At 39.9% G+C, this 17,393-nt stretch overlaps 1 protein-coding gene across 2 annotated transcripts in view; it reads right to left on the bottom strand.

Annotated features, from left to right (window-relative positions):
• EPHA6 (EPH receptor A6) overlaps window positions 1-5,463 on the bottom strand; it is a 436,532-nt gene extending 431,069 nt beyond the window's left edge. For both annotated transcript variants that reach the window (XM_034072841.1, XM_013127941.2), the window contains exon 1: window positions 5,361-5,463. In XM_034072841.1, the coding sequence (XP_033928732.1) occupies window positions 5,361-5,463 (103 nt within the window). The remainder of the gene's footprint in view (window positions 1-5,360) is intronic.
• Window positions 5,464-17,393: the final 11,930 nt, after the last annotated feature.

The following is a 17,393-nucleotide window of genomic DNA, read 5'->3' as shown; positions in this document are numbered from 1 at the left end:
TTACTAATCAGTTAAAGGAGATTTTAAACATATATTAGCCTTTCCATTTTAAAGAAAAAAACAACAAATTGGATATTAATTTACTCTGTACCTTACATACAATCTACTGAACTTTAACACTTTCCTAAAGTTCTCAAGTGAGAAGTCCAACATCTGGTACCCTAAACAAACCCTCAAACAGAGGTCAGATCTAAGTAACTAGATTCAAAAATATGTATCTGGAAACACAGAGGAGACTTCCATAAGAAAATTAGTTTCCTACATGCTTTTACCTTCTCTCATTCGTAAACTATTTGACTTGCCAAAAGAAGTGTTGTCTGGCCAAAAATTAACTGTTAAACTCATAGGAGGCGAAGAACGGTCATTCTGGATCAAACCCAAGGTTTATCTGATCCAATACTGAAGGCCAGTTTGAGAGCAGACAGCAGCAGATGCTTTGAAAAGGACCTCGGAAGAGTAGGTAGATGCAGGACAGTCATCCCCTCTGCACCCGTGTCAGTCTGTTTTCTAGGAACTATGGTGGCTTGTTTCCCGATGCAGACAAGATGCTGACTGAAACTGGAAACACTGATCTCTGAATAAATCATTAGAGATGGAAAAACCACTGCTCAGTAACAGGCAGCTCTTCTCTTCCGCTTGATTTTCCTTATTTCCCTATAACATTTAGCTTGATTTTGACTTGCCTCCTTCTTCAACAAGGCTAAGTTTTATAATGATATATAAACAGGTCTGGAAACACTTTAGTTCCTCTGTGGTGTTTCGCCACCCTCAAATTACATGAGAGCTACTGTGCCGACTTGGTTTCAAACTGTATCTGTTCAAGCCATACATATTTAAATATTTATTCATTCCATACCAATCATTCTCATTTGTCCAAAACAAATTAACAAAACATCCAAACAGCACTCAGTGCTGCCAAATGCACCACCAGGAATATATCATGAGGCATTAATTGCAAATCTGTTCATCTCATACTTATGGCATACAGATCAAGGCTTTTGGATAACAAGTCATTTTATGCATATCTACAACTGCCAGAGCTGCTAAGTCTTCATTTAGCACTCAAGTCTATATAGATGTGGGACAAAGAGGTAAAAATCTTTTTCAAATGTCTTAATAGCTTGAAACTAAACTACTATTTTGCTCATGACTTTAGCTGCACACTTAAAAGGGAATGACACACTTCTAGTGCAGGGGTTTTGCTTGTTTTCTCATTTTCCATAATGATGTAAATACAAAAACTACTAGCTGGGTAACTAAGCAGCAGAATCCACCAGGACAAGTACAGTATAAGCAGCAGCACAGCCTGACAGGACCAGAAGTCCTCTAAGTAAGAGATATCCTCTAACAATAAAACATAAGTTTCACTCAGAGAGAATTTCAGTCTCTACAGACACTTAGTCCTTGGTCTCCTTGCTACAAGAACTTTCTGAGTGCTGTATTCAAAAAGAGTGCTTATCTGTGATGGATTGCACTTATGTAAAAATAAATATGTGAATAAAAATAAGCCAACTTCTTTGAACTGATTAATAACTCAAGGTCATTAGTAATCTGCCTGAGATTTTAACACCAGAATCAAAAAGCTTTATTACCTACTTTGAGCTACCCAATTTACATCAAGTGTAATCACTGTGAAAATAAAGGCTATAAAGAATTTCAGAACTGACATCTGACATTATTTCTTACTTCAACTTTTTTTGTAAGAGGAAGAAAATGAGCACAAGTGCCTTTTAGAAGGAAGCATAAAAAGACCAGCCTTGCATAATCTGACAAGATACACAGATACCCGGTAACTTGAAAAAGCAACTTCCTTTTACAGCTCACTGACAGACGTGACATGTTATAAACTCTTCAAGTTCTACAGTTTACTTCACAAATTAATTGTAGGGTGACATGTAATGGCTACCTTATGTAGCCATTATCTTTTAAGCTACAGCTTAAAAGAAGCCAGGGTACAAAAATCTTTTCTCATTTACATATATGTGGAAACATACACGCAGGCGCGTGTTTTACACAGGACACAACTGAGCTGTTAACCTGATGCAACTTGTATCTTAAAAGATCCCACAAGTTTTGCACAAAGAAGTTCAGATGCTCTTATCTGTATTTTTAGGTTTGAGAGGAATTGCCCAAGTCATTGTGCTCTGGCAATCAAAGAACAAACTTATAACACAGGCTGAAATCTCGCATAATGATGCAATATGTCCATAACTGGATGTCATGGATATGATAATGAAAATTTAGATGAACATGCAAGCACTCCCCCTACACCATCAATTTAGGCTTATGTTTCCAGCAGCTCTGTTTCAGGCTGCAATGGTACACTGTTCCTATGCAGCTCTATGGTCTTTCCTACCTACAAGGTTTTCCTTAGCAGAAAAAAAGAGCCCTTGGCATGGTCATAATTTGGTTCTGACCTTACCACACAATTAAGATGAGTAAGTTCACTTTCATGTTGAGAGCATTGTTTGTGTCTGTCTTGCTACAGGTACTTTAAGACACTACACATTGATTTACTGGGTGAAGAATGACAACCTAAGAGTCTTGGAACTGTGTGTGTGTATATATATATATATATATATGCACATATATATATGTACATCAAATCTATCTTTCTGTTTGAGAAGAACAAACAAAAAGATGAATCCCAACACAGTAATAAATTATACAACTGGAGTATATTAATTCTCTGAAAATCCCTCTTTAATAATGGGAGCAAATCCATTAAGTGGAAGGGCTGTCTGTTACCGAATTAGAATAATAAACTTATTCCCCTTTCACCTTTTTGCCCCAAACCATCAAGAAATCCAAGTAAAACATTCCTTTGCTATTTAGCACTAATGCTATGTTTGTAAACACCAAAGAGAAACAAAATGTATCAGAGAGTAAAGCCAAGCTAAGTTATAATTACTAGCATTATTAGTAAAAACCCAATGGCAATTGCAGCAAACATGTTTCCAAGATGCACAGTCAGAAAATATCACCTTATGGAAATTAAAGATTTTTTTTCCTCACTAGATTTCAAAATACTCTTTACAGCTGGGATTCCAAATGTTAATAACCAGCTTTTTAAACTCACACATTTAAGTGGTTACACAATGGGGAACTTCTTTCTTGTACTGATTTTCTTTCATCCAACTCCTATATTTAGAGAGAAGCATCACAGACAGCAAACTCTTTTGGTAGCATCTTATTAATGCGGTAGAAAGTGCATTTTAAAGCACTTGTATTTAGTAAATTTTCAGTTGATGTGCATTTTGATGAGTTACACCTGTTTGGAGAGTTTATTTGCCAGATTTCAGTGACACGTTTCTAATTTGACTTTTATGGTACAGTGACAGTACCAAAGATAAGTCACTCATTTCATTGGAAGTTTTGAAACAAGGTACAGCAAGAGCAGTTACTCAGAAGTTCAGTAATTCATCAGTGCTCTATGCAGGCAAAACCTGAACTTCTTGGGAAAAGTTATGTCAACATCAAAAAACCACTTCACCTTTGACAGACTTTCCTTTGGGCTTAACTGTCCCTAGTTTTTCACCTTCTTCTTTAAAACACCACTTAAACATTACTCATTTAATCCCAGGAATATCAAATCCTAGTCTAGAAATATAATCCCACTTAAACTACTATATAAAAAGCCTTTACCTGTGATGCATGTACTGTGTCTTGACTATTTTATAACAGAGCAGATAGATTACCTTTTTTAACCATGTTCACATTACATGATTGGCCTTGTGGTAATGTGGCAGAGAATAACATGCACTCATGGAGTGACAGGAAAGGAAAACTGCATTGTGCTACTGTAAGAATCCAACGGCTTCTAAGACATGATTAAGGGCAAAATCTATTATAGCATTGATATGACCATATGTTATATAATTACAAACTGAAATTATTCATCACATGCACTGTAGAAGAGGAAAAGGAACAATACAAACTTGGAGCATCCCTGCTGTAGCTGCCCCTGACTGCTCAGTATTTGCAGGCAGTATTTGCTGTTGTACTACCCTATTTTCCTTTTTTCTAGGTATTTTATTCTCTCTTCTAACTGTTACCCATACAGATACAATGAACACTGAAAACAGATTATAGAAGCATGAAAACGTATGAACTATATATCTGATAATACTTCAGGACTAAAACCAGTTTGTCTTGTCTGATCATTACTTTCCACCTTAGCCATATTCAGCTCTCCTTTCAATAATAAGTAAAATAATTTCTATCAGAAGCAACATTAGGGCTACCTCTTCAGTTCCCATATTTTCACTCACATCACACTAATACCCCATTAGATGAAGGCTAAATTGCACAAAACCAGTATTAAAAGTAGGACAGACTCTCCTAATTTAGAAATAGATGCATCCTACCTAGTCCATAACTTTAAATAGAGATGCACATAAAACAAACAGATAAGGAAATGCTCTGCTCTACCCAGATGGCCGGTAACATATAACACGATGTTTCACAAGAAGTTATAAGTGGTTTTGGAGTTTTTTCCGATTCTTCCTAACAAAACTTCATATCCCCACAATGTGCTATGCATTTATATTTTTCTAAATGGGATGATTCCCATTTTAATCCTGAGGCATTTTTCTTTAACACACGCCTTCCAACCGACGGAATTTAAATACTGTCTTGAGTAAGCCCTGAGGAGCATGCACCTGTGACAAAGACTTCAAACGTGCAGGGTTTTCGGACAATCAGACCGTAACCCGTAAAAATTAGGCGATAAGGACAGTCAGGCACCTTTCAACAGCTCGCTGACGAGCAGCAATTTCCCTTAACGCGCAGTGAGCCCTCCCAAACCCACTCTGAAGGCGCTTTGCGTTCCGCAGAATGCAGAAAACCTTAAAACCATATTTCAAGTAAAAAGCTGACGGCTCCACCTCGCCGGGAGGTAACTTTCGGTTACCTGCGGCTCGGCCGCTCAATCACAAGCCTCAGCGGCTGGGGGGGTTCTGCCGAGCTCACAGATGCCCCGATAGTCCCGGCTCCCGCTACGTTACCTCCCGGGCCCCAGCGCCGCCCGGTGGGGTCGGAACCTCACCCCTCCAGTTTCCCTGTCGCCAAACACCGAACTTCCGCGGGGTCGCGGACACTGGCGCAGGAAGCAGTGGCCGCAGGGCAGCGCTGGGCCCCACACTCCCCTCTACACCCCTCCGCGGCCAGGAGAGGCCGAGAGGAGCCCCCCAACCCCCGGCTGCCACCCCACTTCCCCGGGCTGGGCAGCACCAGCGCAACGGGGCACAGGTGCGGACCCCTTCCCCTCTGGCAGCCGTTCGCCTGTCCCTCGCACCCCGCGGCCGTCGGAAAGTTGACGGGAGCGCACCGCACCGCACCCGCACCTCGGCCGCTCTTACCGTGATTGCTGGCGACGTGACCGGCGGTGGCGGAGCGCGCTGTCAGCAGGGGGAGGAAGAGGCCGACTCTCCAGAGCAATCTCCTCACCTCACAACACCCCATGGCTGGTGCCCGCCGAGGCTCCCCGTCCTCCTTCAGGCCGGCGGACAAAGCCGCCGCGGCGTCCTCGCCCTCCGCCTCACCAGCGTCCTGCGCTGCCTGCAGAGCCGCCGGGGACTGCCCGGGCCGGGCCGGGCGCATCCACCAGCGGAGTCCCGAAGCACGGCGGTGGCCCCGGCAGACCCCGCTGACCGCCCTGCCGCCAAGGGCGGCGGCGCTGGGAGCCCGGAGCGCTCCGGTAACTTCGAGGGGCAGCTGCGGGCGGGGGTCTCGCCCCGCTCCCTCCGCCGGTTTCGGCCGATGGCACCTTCAGCCCCGCAGAAGCGCTCCCAGCAGCTTCAGCAGCCTCCTTCGCTGGAGCAGCCTCCTCCTCCTCCGGCCGTACCCCACGGCCCCCCACATCCCCGGCCGGCGGCAGCGCTGAGGGCCGTCAGTTTCCCACGGTGGAGCGCCTCGCCCGCGCCGCCGAGCTTCCGAGGCGGGCGGATGAGAAGGGCCGGGCGCCTCCTCCCGCTCCTGAAGGGATCAAGGAAACTTGTGGGGCAGCATCCCCAGTCCCTCCGCCGTCCCCCGTTCTGCCGCTCGCCCCTCTCAGTCTCTGCCTCTCCTCCTGTGCCGCGGAGCAATCAGAAATCAGGCGGCTCTGGTGTGATGCTCGCTGCTCCCTCCTGATTTGTGTGCGGCGCAGCCAAATGCAGTTTTTTGGTGCCGGTGCTGGTGGTGGTGCCGCTCCCCTGCCGTCCGCCGCACGATCGCTCCCTCCCTCCGGTGCGGCCGCGGGGCCGCCCCGCTGTACCCAGCCCGGCGGGTGCCGGGTCCGCCGGGAGGCCAGCGCGGCCCCGCGCCGGGGGCGCTCCGGAACGCGCTCCCAGCCAGCGGGCGGCCCGGTGCGAGCGGGGGGGAACGGGACGGAGGGAGGAGCGGCAGAGCCGTTAGGGCGGCGGCCCCTCCTCAGCCGCCCTCCGGAGGGGAGTGTGGGGCGGGCGAGAAGCGCCCCTTCGCCTCGGCGCTGCCGGCAGCCCGCAGGTCACATGCGGCGGGCTCGGCGCTAGAGGGGGGTAGTCGACAAGGCAAGGGAGGACGCCAAAACCCAGCCCGGGCGGTGCGCTCCGCTCGGGAAGGGCCTCGGCGTTGCTGCCGTTTAATAACGCTCCGGGCCTCCGCCCGCAGGTAGCGCCTGGAGGGAGCGGGGGAGCGCCCGAGCGTCGGTCGGTAACCGGAGAGAAAAGTGGCTGCTGCAGAGGCTGAGTGCTGCCCCTTGAAGTTACGGCAGGGGGAACAGGGATAAACGGAGGTGGGGTTCCTCGGAACGCTCGCTCCAGTGGTGGATGGTCGGGTTGGGCTTTTGAACGCCTCGGTTGGGTAGTAGGAGCGTGCGCAGGGCGTGGAGGTGTCTGAATCCTGAGCAGGTGTGCGGCTCCTGGCAGCCCTGCCCTACTCAAAGCACAGGGGGACTCGTTGTTCTTTTTAACCCATTGAGCATTTCAATTGCTGATTTGTACAAAGAAAATCCAAACCCAGCACAGGAAGATACCCATATCCGTATTGCTGAATATGGATTCCTAAATTCAGGCACTTAAATCCACAGCTAGGAGAGAAAAAAATACTGCCTGATGCCCAAGGCTTCTGAGAGTCCATAAATCCCGTTGAAGTCAATGGGTAATGCAGCTACAAGATCCTACAGCAGAGAATAGTGAAGTTCCTGCTGAGGTGGCTAAACAACTGTTCAGAGAAGCTATGTATAGAAACAGTTAAACTGCAATAGAAGAATAAAATAATCTTTAAATTATTAATTTAAGGATTATTTTCATATTAGTTGCTCTGTAAGCCAAGCCAACAGAGAAATATGGGGGGGGGGAGGTAGAGGGATTTTTTCAGATTACATCTGGCCTACTGCAGTATTTCCCATATTTAGCTGTAATAACAATGTCCTACAAGGAAATGAACTTCTGTTCAGAAACATTAATAGGAAAAGCTTCAGGAAGTCTTTATATATAGTAGTATAGTTGTTAGTATTTTGGTTAGTTTCATGTTGAGGAAAAAGGACCCATTTGGGGGTTAGATTAGATGACCTTCAAAATCCATTCAAGCCCAATCTAGTCTATGATTCTGTAATCCTGTGTGTCACAACACTGTCCTGCCTTGTAGTTAACATGGCCAAAAGGAAAGCAGCACTGACATTAGAAGGTTAGCTTTCTGGGGTAATGGGTAAGTATCCAGATTTTCCTTCTGCTCTAGTTCTTGGTTCAGTAGTAAGATGCTTCCAAACCAGACTGCCAGAAAAAATCAGTGCAGGACATCGTACATGAAGCTCCCCCAAATTAAGATGAGTCATTTGGGCCCTGAGCACAATCAGTGCCACTCTGTGGCTGCAGCCTCTGAAAAACAATTTTCATGTGTTAATGTGAAAGGGCAATTAGCACAGCAAATGTAAGCTGAGATTCCAGCAAAAGTAAACTGAGATTCCTTCCCTCACATCTGCTGCTGAGCAATACCAAGTTGCCCTTTTTGTAACAGGCTTTCCTCAGACAGCCCTTGTAACTTGTGCATATGTTTATACGTGTGTGTGTATTCTCCATGTACTTTTATGTGCCTATACATCTCCATGTACGCTTGCACACATCTCAGGTGGACATGCTGATGTTATGCTTCCTTACTTGCCACTAATAAAGCCAATCTAAACTCCTTCAAAGAGCTTAGGTCTGGCTTACTGCTTCTTTTGCTTTTACTATAGTTGGATACAAAAAGAAGGCAGTGAGAGATGTGGCAGAAGCATAGACAAACCTTTTAATGTTTTTTCTTGCATGCAAGCACAGCTTTGCCTCATGGTAGCCTTCAAACTCCACAAGCCACAGGATGCTCTCAGGTAACAAAAGACATGGGGAAGGAGCATTTTCTCTAAGGCATCCCTTCACCAACTTTTAACCAGCTAGAGAATTTCCAGGGGAACAACTCTGACAAACACCTCTCATTCATCTACATGTAGATTATTTTTTATAAGCTTCTGTATTATCATGAATTCCAACTTCAATCTTAAGTACCCTGCTTTAATGTTTCAGATGTGAACATGTGAAATGTAACAAAGGACAGCAAAAATATTAAATATAGGAAGGTAGAATACTATTTGTATAACTTTTTATCTGAAGTTTAAAGGCACTTAATAAACAGTGAAGCAATACATTTTGCGAGGGATAACCACACAGGGTAAGATAAGGAAGAGAAGCCCCAGTTTAAGTACCTCCATTCTCAGGTTTCTAGAGTATGCTTTTTTAGAAGCCTATATTCCCATTCTCACAACAAACCAGAATTTGGTCTGTCCTGGGAACAAACAAATACCTATTCCATTTTTATTGTTAAATGAAGGGACCATCTTTCTGTTAAAAACAAATAAACCAGAAAGAAAATCTAGCAAAGACCAGTAATTACATGTAATAGGCAGTCCTTTTTTCTCTAGGTAGTTACCAATACATAATTTATCTTTAATGCACTGTGACTGTATTGAGTATAATAAAACTGTGACTTCCTGTAAAAAAACTAAAGCCATCCATTTTTTACTAAAATTCACAATAATATAGTGTTGTACTGTGCGTTTTTCCTTTGAACTATCATTCACAACTGTGTGTGGTTTAGTGTGATCAAACATTCTAAGTAAGACACTGACAAAGAACAGATTTACAATGAACTTAAAACATGTTTTCCACACAGCACTCAATAGGATTAACTGATGTTAAAGTTACTGTAATATTTGGACCAAGACACCTGCGTTAGGATTTTTTACAAGAGGAACACTTGCACATGCTGACCTTAACTACAGCATGTATACTAAGAAAAAGTACAAGGGAATATGCATCCCTTACAGTGTGAGCCAACAGCTTTCTAGCTAACAGAATACACTGCTGATCTGGCAGTCTAACCAGAAATCAACTCTTTAACAGTAGCTCTCTTATTCAGGGCTATAAATTACACTTTCACATAAAACTGAAAGTTAATTCTGTTTCGTTATACATTATGTTCTTGTTTCTGTAGGATTATACACTTGTTTGTTTGTTTGTTTGAATGAGTCGGCCTTTTAGTTTACTAAAATCTTTAAATTTTAGCATATTTAATGACAGGCTGACACTTGATCACTACTGATACTTTTCCTTCTTCCTACCATAGTTCCCAAATATGCTTACGGTATGTGCAGCAGTTCACATAAGTTTTCTAAGTATTCGCAGGTTTTGACAGTTTTCTGCTTCCCTACACACATCAAAGGAAAAAAAGAAGGCTAATAAGGTATCAGGCTTATTATGTTCCCTATTATTGATACAGCAAAAGATAATGAAAGAAAAAGGGATGAGAGTCATAAAGAAAAATGTATATTCAGAGATAACGGCTAGAAAGATAAGAGTACTAAAGCTAGTCTGAATAGCTATATGGATTCTGACATTAAAACTATTATTTGAATTACAGAGCTAACATCAGCACTTTAGTCTTGAAATTACCATGGTGCAGAATATTTTGTTATAGGTAATGATTCCTACATGTATAGGATCCAGAAAAGCCATTTTCCAAATCTTGTCAGCTAATTATTTAAGTTATATCACTACACAGCATTTTTCTGTTGGCTTGTACATAGCACAGACCTATGCTGAGAACACTGATTCTCATGCTCTGCATCATGTAAGAAGGTGCAATTTAATTATGTGACAATGAACCAATTATAGCAAACGGTGTTTTAGGGAAATTATTGATGAAATGTGCAGTATATATATATTAATTTTATCCCCATCTTGTTACATGCACAAGCTTTGAATCATCTCAAATTATTTTTACACTAAAACTACTGAATCACTATTACAAGATTATACAATGTACAAGGTTGTAAAATGCTATAGGTTGTTCGAAGTTTGCACGTTACACTTACAGAACAGTCTGTACAACAACCCTTTCTTCATCTCCAGTATTTCCTTTTGCATTTCCATATTCACTTATAAAATAGACAAAATAGTGAAACTTTAAAGGGGTGATAGAGGCAACATAGTTGTCATGTTTTTCACTTGCACTTTCTTCAGATAAATCCAATTATTTGGATTAATAGGCAAAGCAAAAGATACAGTCTAAGAAGTTCATGTTTCATGGGAAAGTCTAATGGTAATAGAACTGTCCTGGAAATCTGTCAAGAATAACAAATAGGTTGGCAGGGAATATTTTCAATATTTAAATTTCACGAGTGGAATCTTTCTGCAGTGGGGCAAAGAGATCCCAGATAAAGGAGAGAACTGGAACATCTACACCACAAAAAAAACACAGAAATCTTGTGGATTCATTGACAATGGAGGAGCCAAGATTTTCCTCATAGCATTGGCTGAGATATTGTCAGAGATGTAGGTGTGACTGTGGTTTAGTAGAGCATCCGAATTAAAATGCAGGAGAGAGCAGAATTACATACTAATCAAATGGGAGTTCAAGGCAGGAAAGCTTTTATAGAATGCCTTTATCCATCTCAGTCAATTAAATAATTTCAACTGAATTAATTGCAAATTGAGTTGAATCTCAAAATGATAAAAGAATCATATTCATCAGCAAAATGCTCTAGAAGAAAAGAAAAAAATACCTGTAGTTACTAGAGAGTGGACCAGATTCTAGTCACACTACCCAGAAAGTCCCCTTGACATAACTGCGAGTGGTGAAGTGAGGGAGTACTTCAAGGCTGTGTCTAAACTGTTGATTTCCTGGGAGTTAGAAGACTTCATCTGCACTTTTAACAGCACATAAATCTTCTGTGGGGTTTTTTCCCCTAAGAATGTTAAGAACCAATTAAAGATTGTAGTGGGGTGGTTTTCAGTAATTAGAAGTCATAGTAAAAACATACATAACTGAAGGTGTAATGGTAATGCTAGAAACATTCTGGGTTACACTTAAGGGATTATATTCCCAGTTTTAATGACCTATGTTTCCAATTGCCATTGAAACACTACTGCTGAAACTTGAAAAAACACCCCAAACAATCACATTTAAACTTTAGAAGATACTTACATTTGAATTCAGACTTTACACTGTCCTCCTAATAACGGTGAAACCAAAAGCGAGGTCCAAACAATTAATTTGTATTGAAAGCTATGATAAAACTGGAGTTTTGCTTTTGAATGGAGTTAGTTTTGGACAAATTGTAACTGTCTGTATCTAAACACTCGAGTTTTATAATACTTTAGAAAAACAGAAAAACTTTCATATGCTGTAATACATGCTTCTGAAATCAAACCCTGTGGTTATATATTATTTTACTTGAACTAATACTGTATCTACTTAAAGATTTGAATCTTCCTGATTGTTTTTCCCTTTTGGTACTGCTGCCTTGTACATGAAAATGAGAAAACATCAGGGTTGGCTCAGTACAAACAATAAAGTTGAACAACCAGACAAATCATAAAGACGTATTATCTTTTTGCCCTTATCCAGCTACAGCTTAATGCAGAAATTGCTTCAGGCACTAGAGCAGGCATGTTTATTATTACCACAGGTTAATATTCTGTTTGAACAGTAACTCCCTGCATTACCTTAGTAACTGGTATGAGGTGATGTATATATTTCTGTATTTCTGCATCAAGTTTATTTCCTCTCTGAGAAGCAATTGTTCCATGGAAAACTAGCAGTGGACTGTAGTAACTATATCATACATGAGACATGGGGGGCAATTATGTCAACATAGCTGGTATAAATTGAACTACTTCCAGAAGTGATGAGTCAAATTATTATCAGTCATATGCAACTGTCCTTCATACCACCACCAAACTAATCCAAGGCAATCTTTTGTTCTTAAATACTACACAAAGTATTTTAACTGAAACCAGTTTTGGAAGAGTGTTAGCATCAAACAAACCATTCCAAGTCTGAGAACTCCTGTCCTTGGCACACACTCAAACTCCCATATCGAAAGTAGCCATTCAAAATGACTTCAGTAAATTCAGACCTCTCAGGCAACTTTGTCCTTGAAACATCAAAAAGACATCTTGGAACACAGTCACAACCTATTAACTGAACTTTGCAAAGTAGCAATATGCCATCAAGTTTATTTACTTAAAACAGCCACAAAATGTCTTAGCACTTTTAAACACAGCATTTATTAGTGTCAGAGGCCCTAAAATTGTGGTTTTACTTGGACATCATGTTGCTTTCCACCATCAGTGATAACTCATTTATTAGACATTTGGGGAATGCATTTGGATGTCCAAGGGAATTTTACACATAACTGCAATAGGATTATGCTTTCAGACCTACCATTAAATATTTATATATGTGTATGTATCTGTATATAAAAGTATATATGCACATACATATTTTAGCACATACGCAGTTTTCCAAATATGCAACCTAGCACTGCAGTTCAAATGGTTGCTCTCGGTTTTGGTGATCCTAAGAAATTTCCTGTTTTGTGAGCACATCAAGTATCATGCATATTACAAATATGCATTTGGCAAATTAACATTTAGGGATTGTTTAATATTTAAAGATTTTTAAATTTTAAAGACGATAAAATTGATGACAAACTGCAGACTGGTATTAACTACTATAGGAACATCCTCAAGGTCTAGCTGCTTCCATAATTTTCATGTGTGAATTTCCCAACTTTTTACATTCTTATCATTTTTATGAAGTATGTTTTTACATCAGTAGGTGCTGGGTTGTGGCACTGTGATCCACAGACCTTTTTCAATATCTGTGGCTATAACTGTATTCCTAGAGGTATGTCTCCTTCAAACTGATTGAAGGTCCCCTGTATGTGCTAGAAATAAAGCACATAAAGTGGGACTGGGCTAGACTGGGCTGTAAGGCAAGTTCTTAGGTTTAATGCATTGAGTGGACAGTCATGGCACTCTGCAAATGCCTTCAAGGTCTATGAAGTTTATCTTGCACACTTCTCCTTCTCCCTTAGAATGCAATGGCCTAAACTTCTCAGGAAATTAAGTTACGGTAGCAGGGTAAGGGTCCAAATTGATTCAAAGGGTCCAGAGAATCAAGAGAATTGTTGAAGAATGTTGTTATGTGCCAACAAACTTTATTTATAAAATCTTGGACATTCCATTTATATTAAAAGAAGTAATTTTGGTTGAAATTGTTAATTAAATGACAAGAACTTAATTGTTAAAAATTAAGAATTGAGACTTTTGTGAATGAGCCTTGAAGATTTTTTAAATTTTACTAGTATAAAATGTGTTTTAGTGTCTGAACCCTTCTTCATTCAATGCACACCATTAGCAGTATTCAGGACTGTAAAATCAAGTGAGGCAACAAGGTATTGCAAACAACACTTGTGTGACTTAGAAGGTAGCCTGAATTCTGCTACAGCTTTTTTTGCTATGACAACAAAGTCACTGAATCAATGCTAAACACCGGGAGCTAAACTGACCACATGTCAGAAGATGTCAGTAAGGGATAAAACAGGTAGTGACCACAGGTTTACAAACAATCTAGTCCTTTTGTCCTGCCTGTGAATGTCCCCCTCCCTGTCTGTCTTCCTATAACCTTCCTTTTTAACTGCAATCCACTTTTCTTCTACAGACATAAAGATTTGGAATCTATTTCTTGTTTTGATTGGACACAATAGTAAGGAAACATGGGACATGTTACTGATGGGTAGTAAGATGCAAAAGACCTTCCAAAGTTTTGCATGGTCAAAGCCATTATGATTTTAACTAAAACTTTGGTAAATAAGAAAGAAATTGATACACATTTTTTTGTTTGACCCATACTTAACAAATAGCCTGTGGTACAACTTGGTATCTCAGATTGCAGTTCTGCTTCACTCAGTTTCTACCAAATTAAGAGGATGGATATAAAAGGAGTCTTTATAACAAGAGGTTTACATTGAATAAAAAAGAGATGCCAGTCGTATTTCTAATACATTATTATTTAAGCCTCTTCAGGCAGGTTGGGCTAAACAAGAGGAGAAATAGCTATTAAAGAGCTGTTAAATCTGGCACAAAGGAAGTGAGATTTATCCCATAATATGTCACTACAGAGGGGAAAACCCCCAGAATTGCTAAAATGGGCATTTTTTTAAGACATGGGTGTAAGAAAAAAATCAATCCAGAAAATGCATTTCTTATCAAAAATCTATAGAAAAGGGTTTAAATTTCTTTTAGCAAGAAGTCAAGTAATAATAATAGTATAAGATGAAAATCCAAAGAGTGTAGGACTTAATTTTGTGCCAGTAACCACCCAGAGGGCTTACTTTGAACTCTGAAACTTCTCTGCTTGCAGTGATTGTCTCTACACAGGTATCTGCTGCTTTATCCTCACTAGGATTCACTGTTTCTTAAGAACTTCTGCCTAATGTTGCTAAGATCTTTTGCTGCCACAGCTTCAGCTGGCCGCCTTTCACTAATCCTTGCACTAATAATAATGTGAAACAGGATTTTAATAATGTGGAACAGGATTGTAACACCTACTTTCTAGATGCATGGTTGCTTCTATTCATCAAGGTTTATTCACAGTATAATTTACTATGGTGGTGTGCAAGATATATGAAAAACACCTATGCGTATTGGCTGTCTAAGAAGATCTCATCCAGGCTTAGAGGGACTGAGCCAAAGAGTTTCCTTTAAAGGCTCGGAGGAACATACGTTGTCAACATTTTATTCTATACATTTTATGACCAATCCACAACACACAAGACTCCTATTGGGACCATCCTCTCCACTGAAATTAGTGGACACTGACAGGTTTTCAGTAAAATTATGCTTTTGATTTTAAAAGATTATTTTAAATAAACTGATTTCTTCATGTAAAACAGAAACAGTTCCACTTTGGTTCCTGAAATTTATTCTTTTGGATCATAAATACTTTGTCAGCTTTGTTAATAGTTATTATATAATGTAAGAATAAGCTTAAATTATAATATCCTAAAACAAAAACCCCAAAAAAACCCTCAATAAGACAAACTCTAAATAGAGTCTATCTGGATGTCACCATAATTTTTGTGAAGACTAAGCTATTTCTGTAAATGCACATGACTAAATATATTTGTTGTAGTCATCACCTGCTGATGTAAGATGGGAAAACTACAATAATAAAGAGTAGGTGGTATCTCTGGGAACTTAGCAACTGAATTAGCAGCTTAAATTTTAGTATTTTATATGCATTATACAGTATGAATCATATAATCTTTTGATCTGTGATCTTTATTTCATTCCAGAATCTGAAAGAGGTATATTATCACTGGATATAAAATGCAACAAATGGAGAGTATATAAATATACAATTAGACATTTCAATTTAGAATTATAGTTGCTTCTAAGATAAAAGAGGTTTTGGAAGAGAGCAGATCTATTTGAACTGCTGATTGTGGGATAATCAGTCCATCACAGCAACTCAAGCAAACATTTGAAGTATTTTGATACAGATGCTTTTAGTGATCTAAGCCTAATTTTCCAAAACATCTTTTCAAGGTGGATTGCTGGTAATTCTGAATCGTTTACTTGATGCTGTACTGAAAATAAACAGTAGGCAGAAGTTAATGCTCTTTGCACTAAGTGTTATGGTAAATGGCATTCTCATAGAGGTAAGAAAGATGAAATGAAATAAAGCTCCTGATACCACTTTAAAAATCTATCACTTCTACCTACTTTGAACAAGGAAGAGTATTTAAAACATGCAGAATACAAACCCACTCTAAGTTATTTTATAGTCAGAAGCCAGAAAAAGGTGAGAGCATGAAGTCCTTCTCAGTGTTTCAGAACTAACAAGCAACCTAACATACCTTACTCCAAATGCTGTTTTCTAAGAGTGAAAGGGCAGTGAAATCAATAATGCTAATTTTTCAGGAAAAGAAATTAATCTGAAGGATGTATAGTATGAATAACATGAACACAAGTTGGACTGTTACAAGGTCTATCAAATGATTTTAAAGCTGAAAGTTATTCTACTTGTTCAGTTGACAGATTTTATATAGTATATGATAAAGAACAAGAAACAGAACCGAGCTTTTATGGTTATCTATTACATACAAGATGCCACTAGAGGGACTTGTAAAGCCAAGAGTAACTTACATGAGCTTCAGAAAAAAATGTGGATAATTTATTAACAAAGCTGGAAATATTAATAAGAACTAGTTATAGCTATATTTTTAATCACACCTAAAAAGAGCTTTGCCTTTCCATCTCTGTCTTTCCTTGAGAGTACCCTAGGTTTTTCTAATATTGATAACTTAAAAGACATCATCAGGAGCATACCTTTCAAATTATCTATAGCACATAGACTTTGTTTTGGCTCCTGGATATGTTTTAAGTAGCTCTCACTCCCCTTGAAGAAAATTCAATTTGTGCAATTCAAACAGCTTATTTGTTTCTATGCAAGCGAGGCAATGTAAAACAGTATGCATAGTTCACAGAGAAACCTCACATATAGAAACACTGAATATTCCATGAGGTGAAAGGATTGAAGAATTTCAAATGAATTTTGAGAAGAGGTCTTTACAGTGATCTAGTTACACCCCATGAGTAAGGTGCTAAAATGGGATAAGGAGTTTTCTGCCCTTTACTTGTAAATGGAATACTTGAACTGCAGCAAAATTATGTATCTGTCCTTTCAAGCTTTTCTATACATCTGTTTCAGGTAGCTAAATATGCAACATTAGTCCAAGAACACTGTACTCTTACAAGGAAGAAAAAAAAATGACAGTAAAATATGTAGCCAACCCAACACAAAAAGATGGTTGTGTAATTGCCTGCTGCAAAATTCAAAGTGTGGTTAAAACACATTGACAGTTGGTTTCATACTTATTCCAGACAATGTCCCAATTTATATTAGCAGATAGAAAAGGAAGTGGGTAACAATTTAAATTCATGAGAAGCACATTTCATGTGCCTGTTTACTTTGATCACTGAAGGGATATAGACAGTTGAAGTTTGAGTATGATTTTAGATCTGATAAAAGTATAAAACTAAAATCAG

This window comes from Melopsittacus undulatus, chromosome 2 (assembly GCF_012275295.1).
Source record: "Melopsittacus undulatus isolate bMelUnd1 chromosome 2, bMelUnd1.mat.Z, whole genome shotgun sequence".
In the NCBI taxonomy this organism is placed as follows: domain Eukaryota; kingdom Metazoa; phylum Chordata; class Aves; order Psittaciformes; family Psittaculidae; genus Melopsittacus; species Melopsittacus undulatus.
Note: the sequence above shows the minus strand (reverse complement) of the source record. Positions and strands in the feature narration are given on the sequence as shown.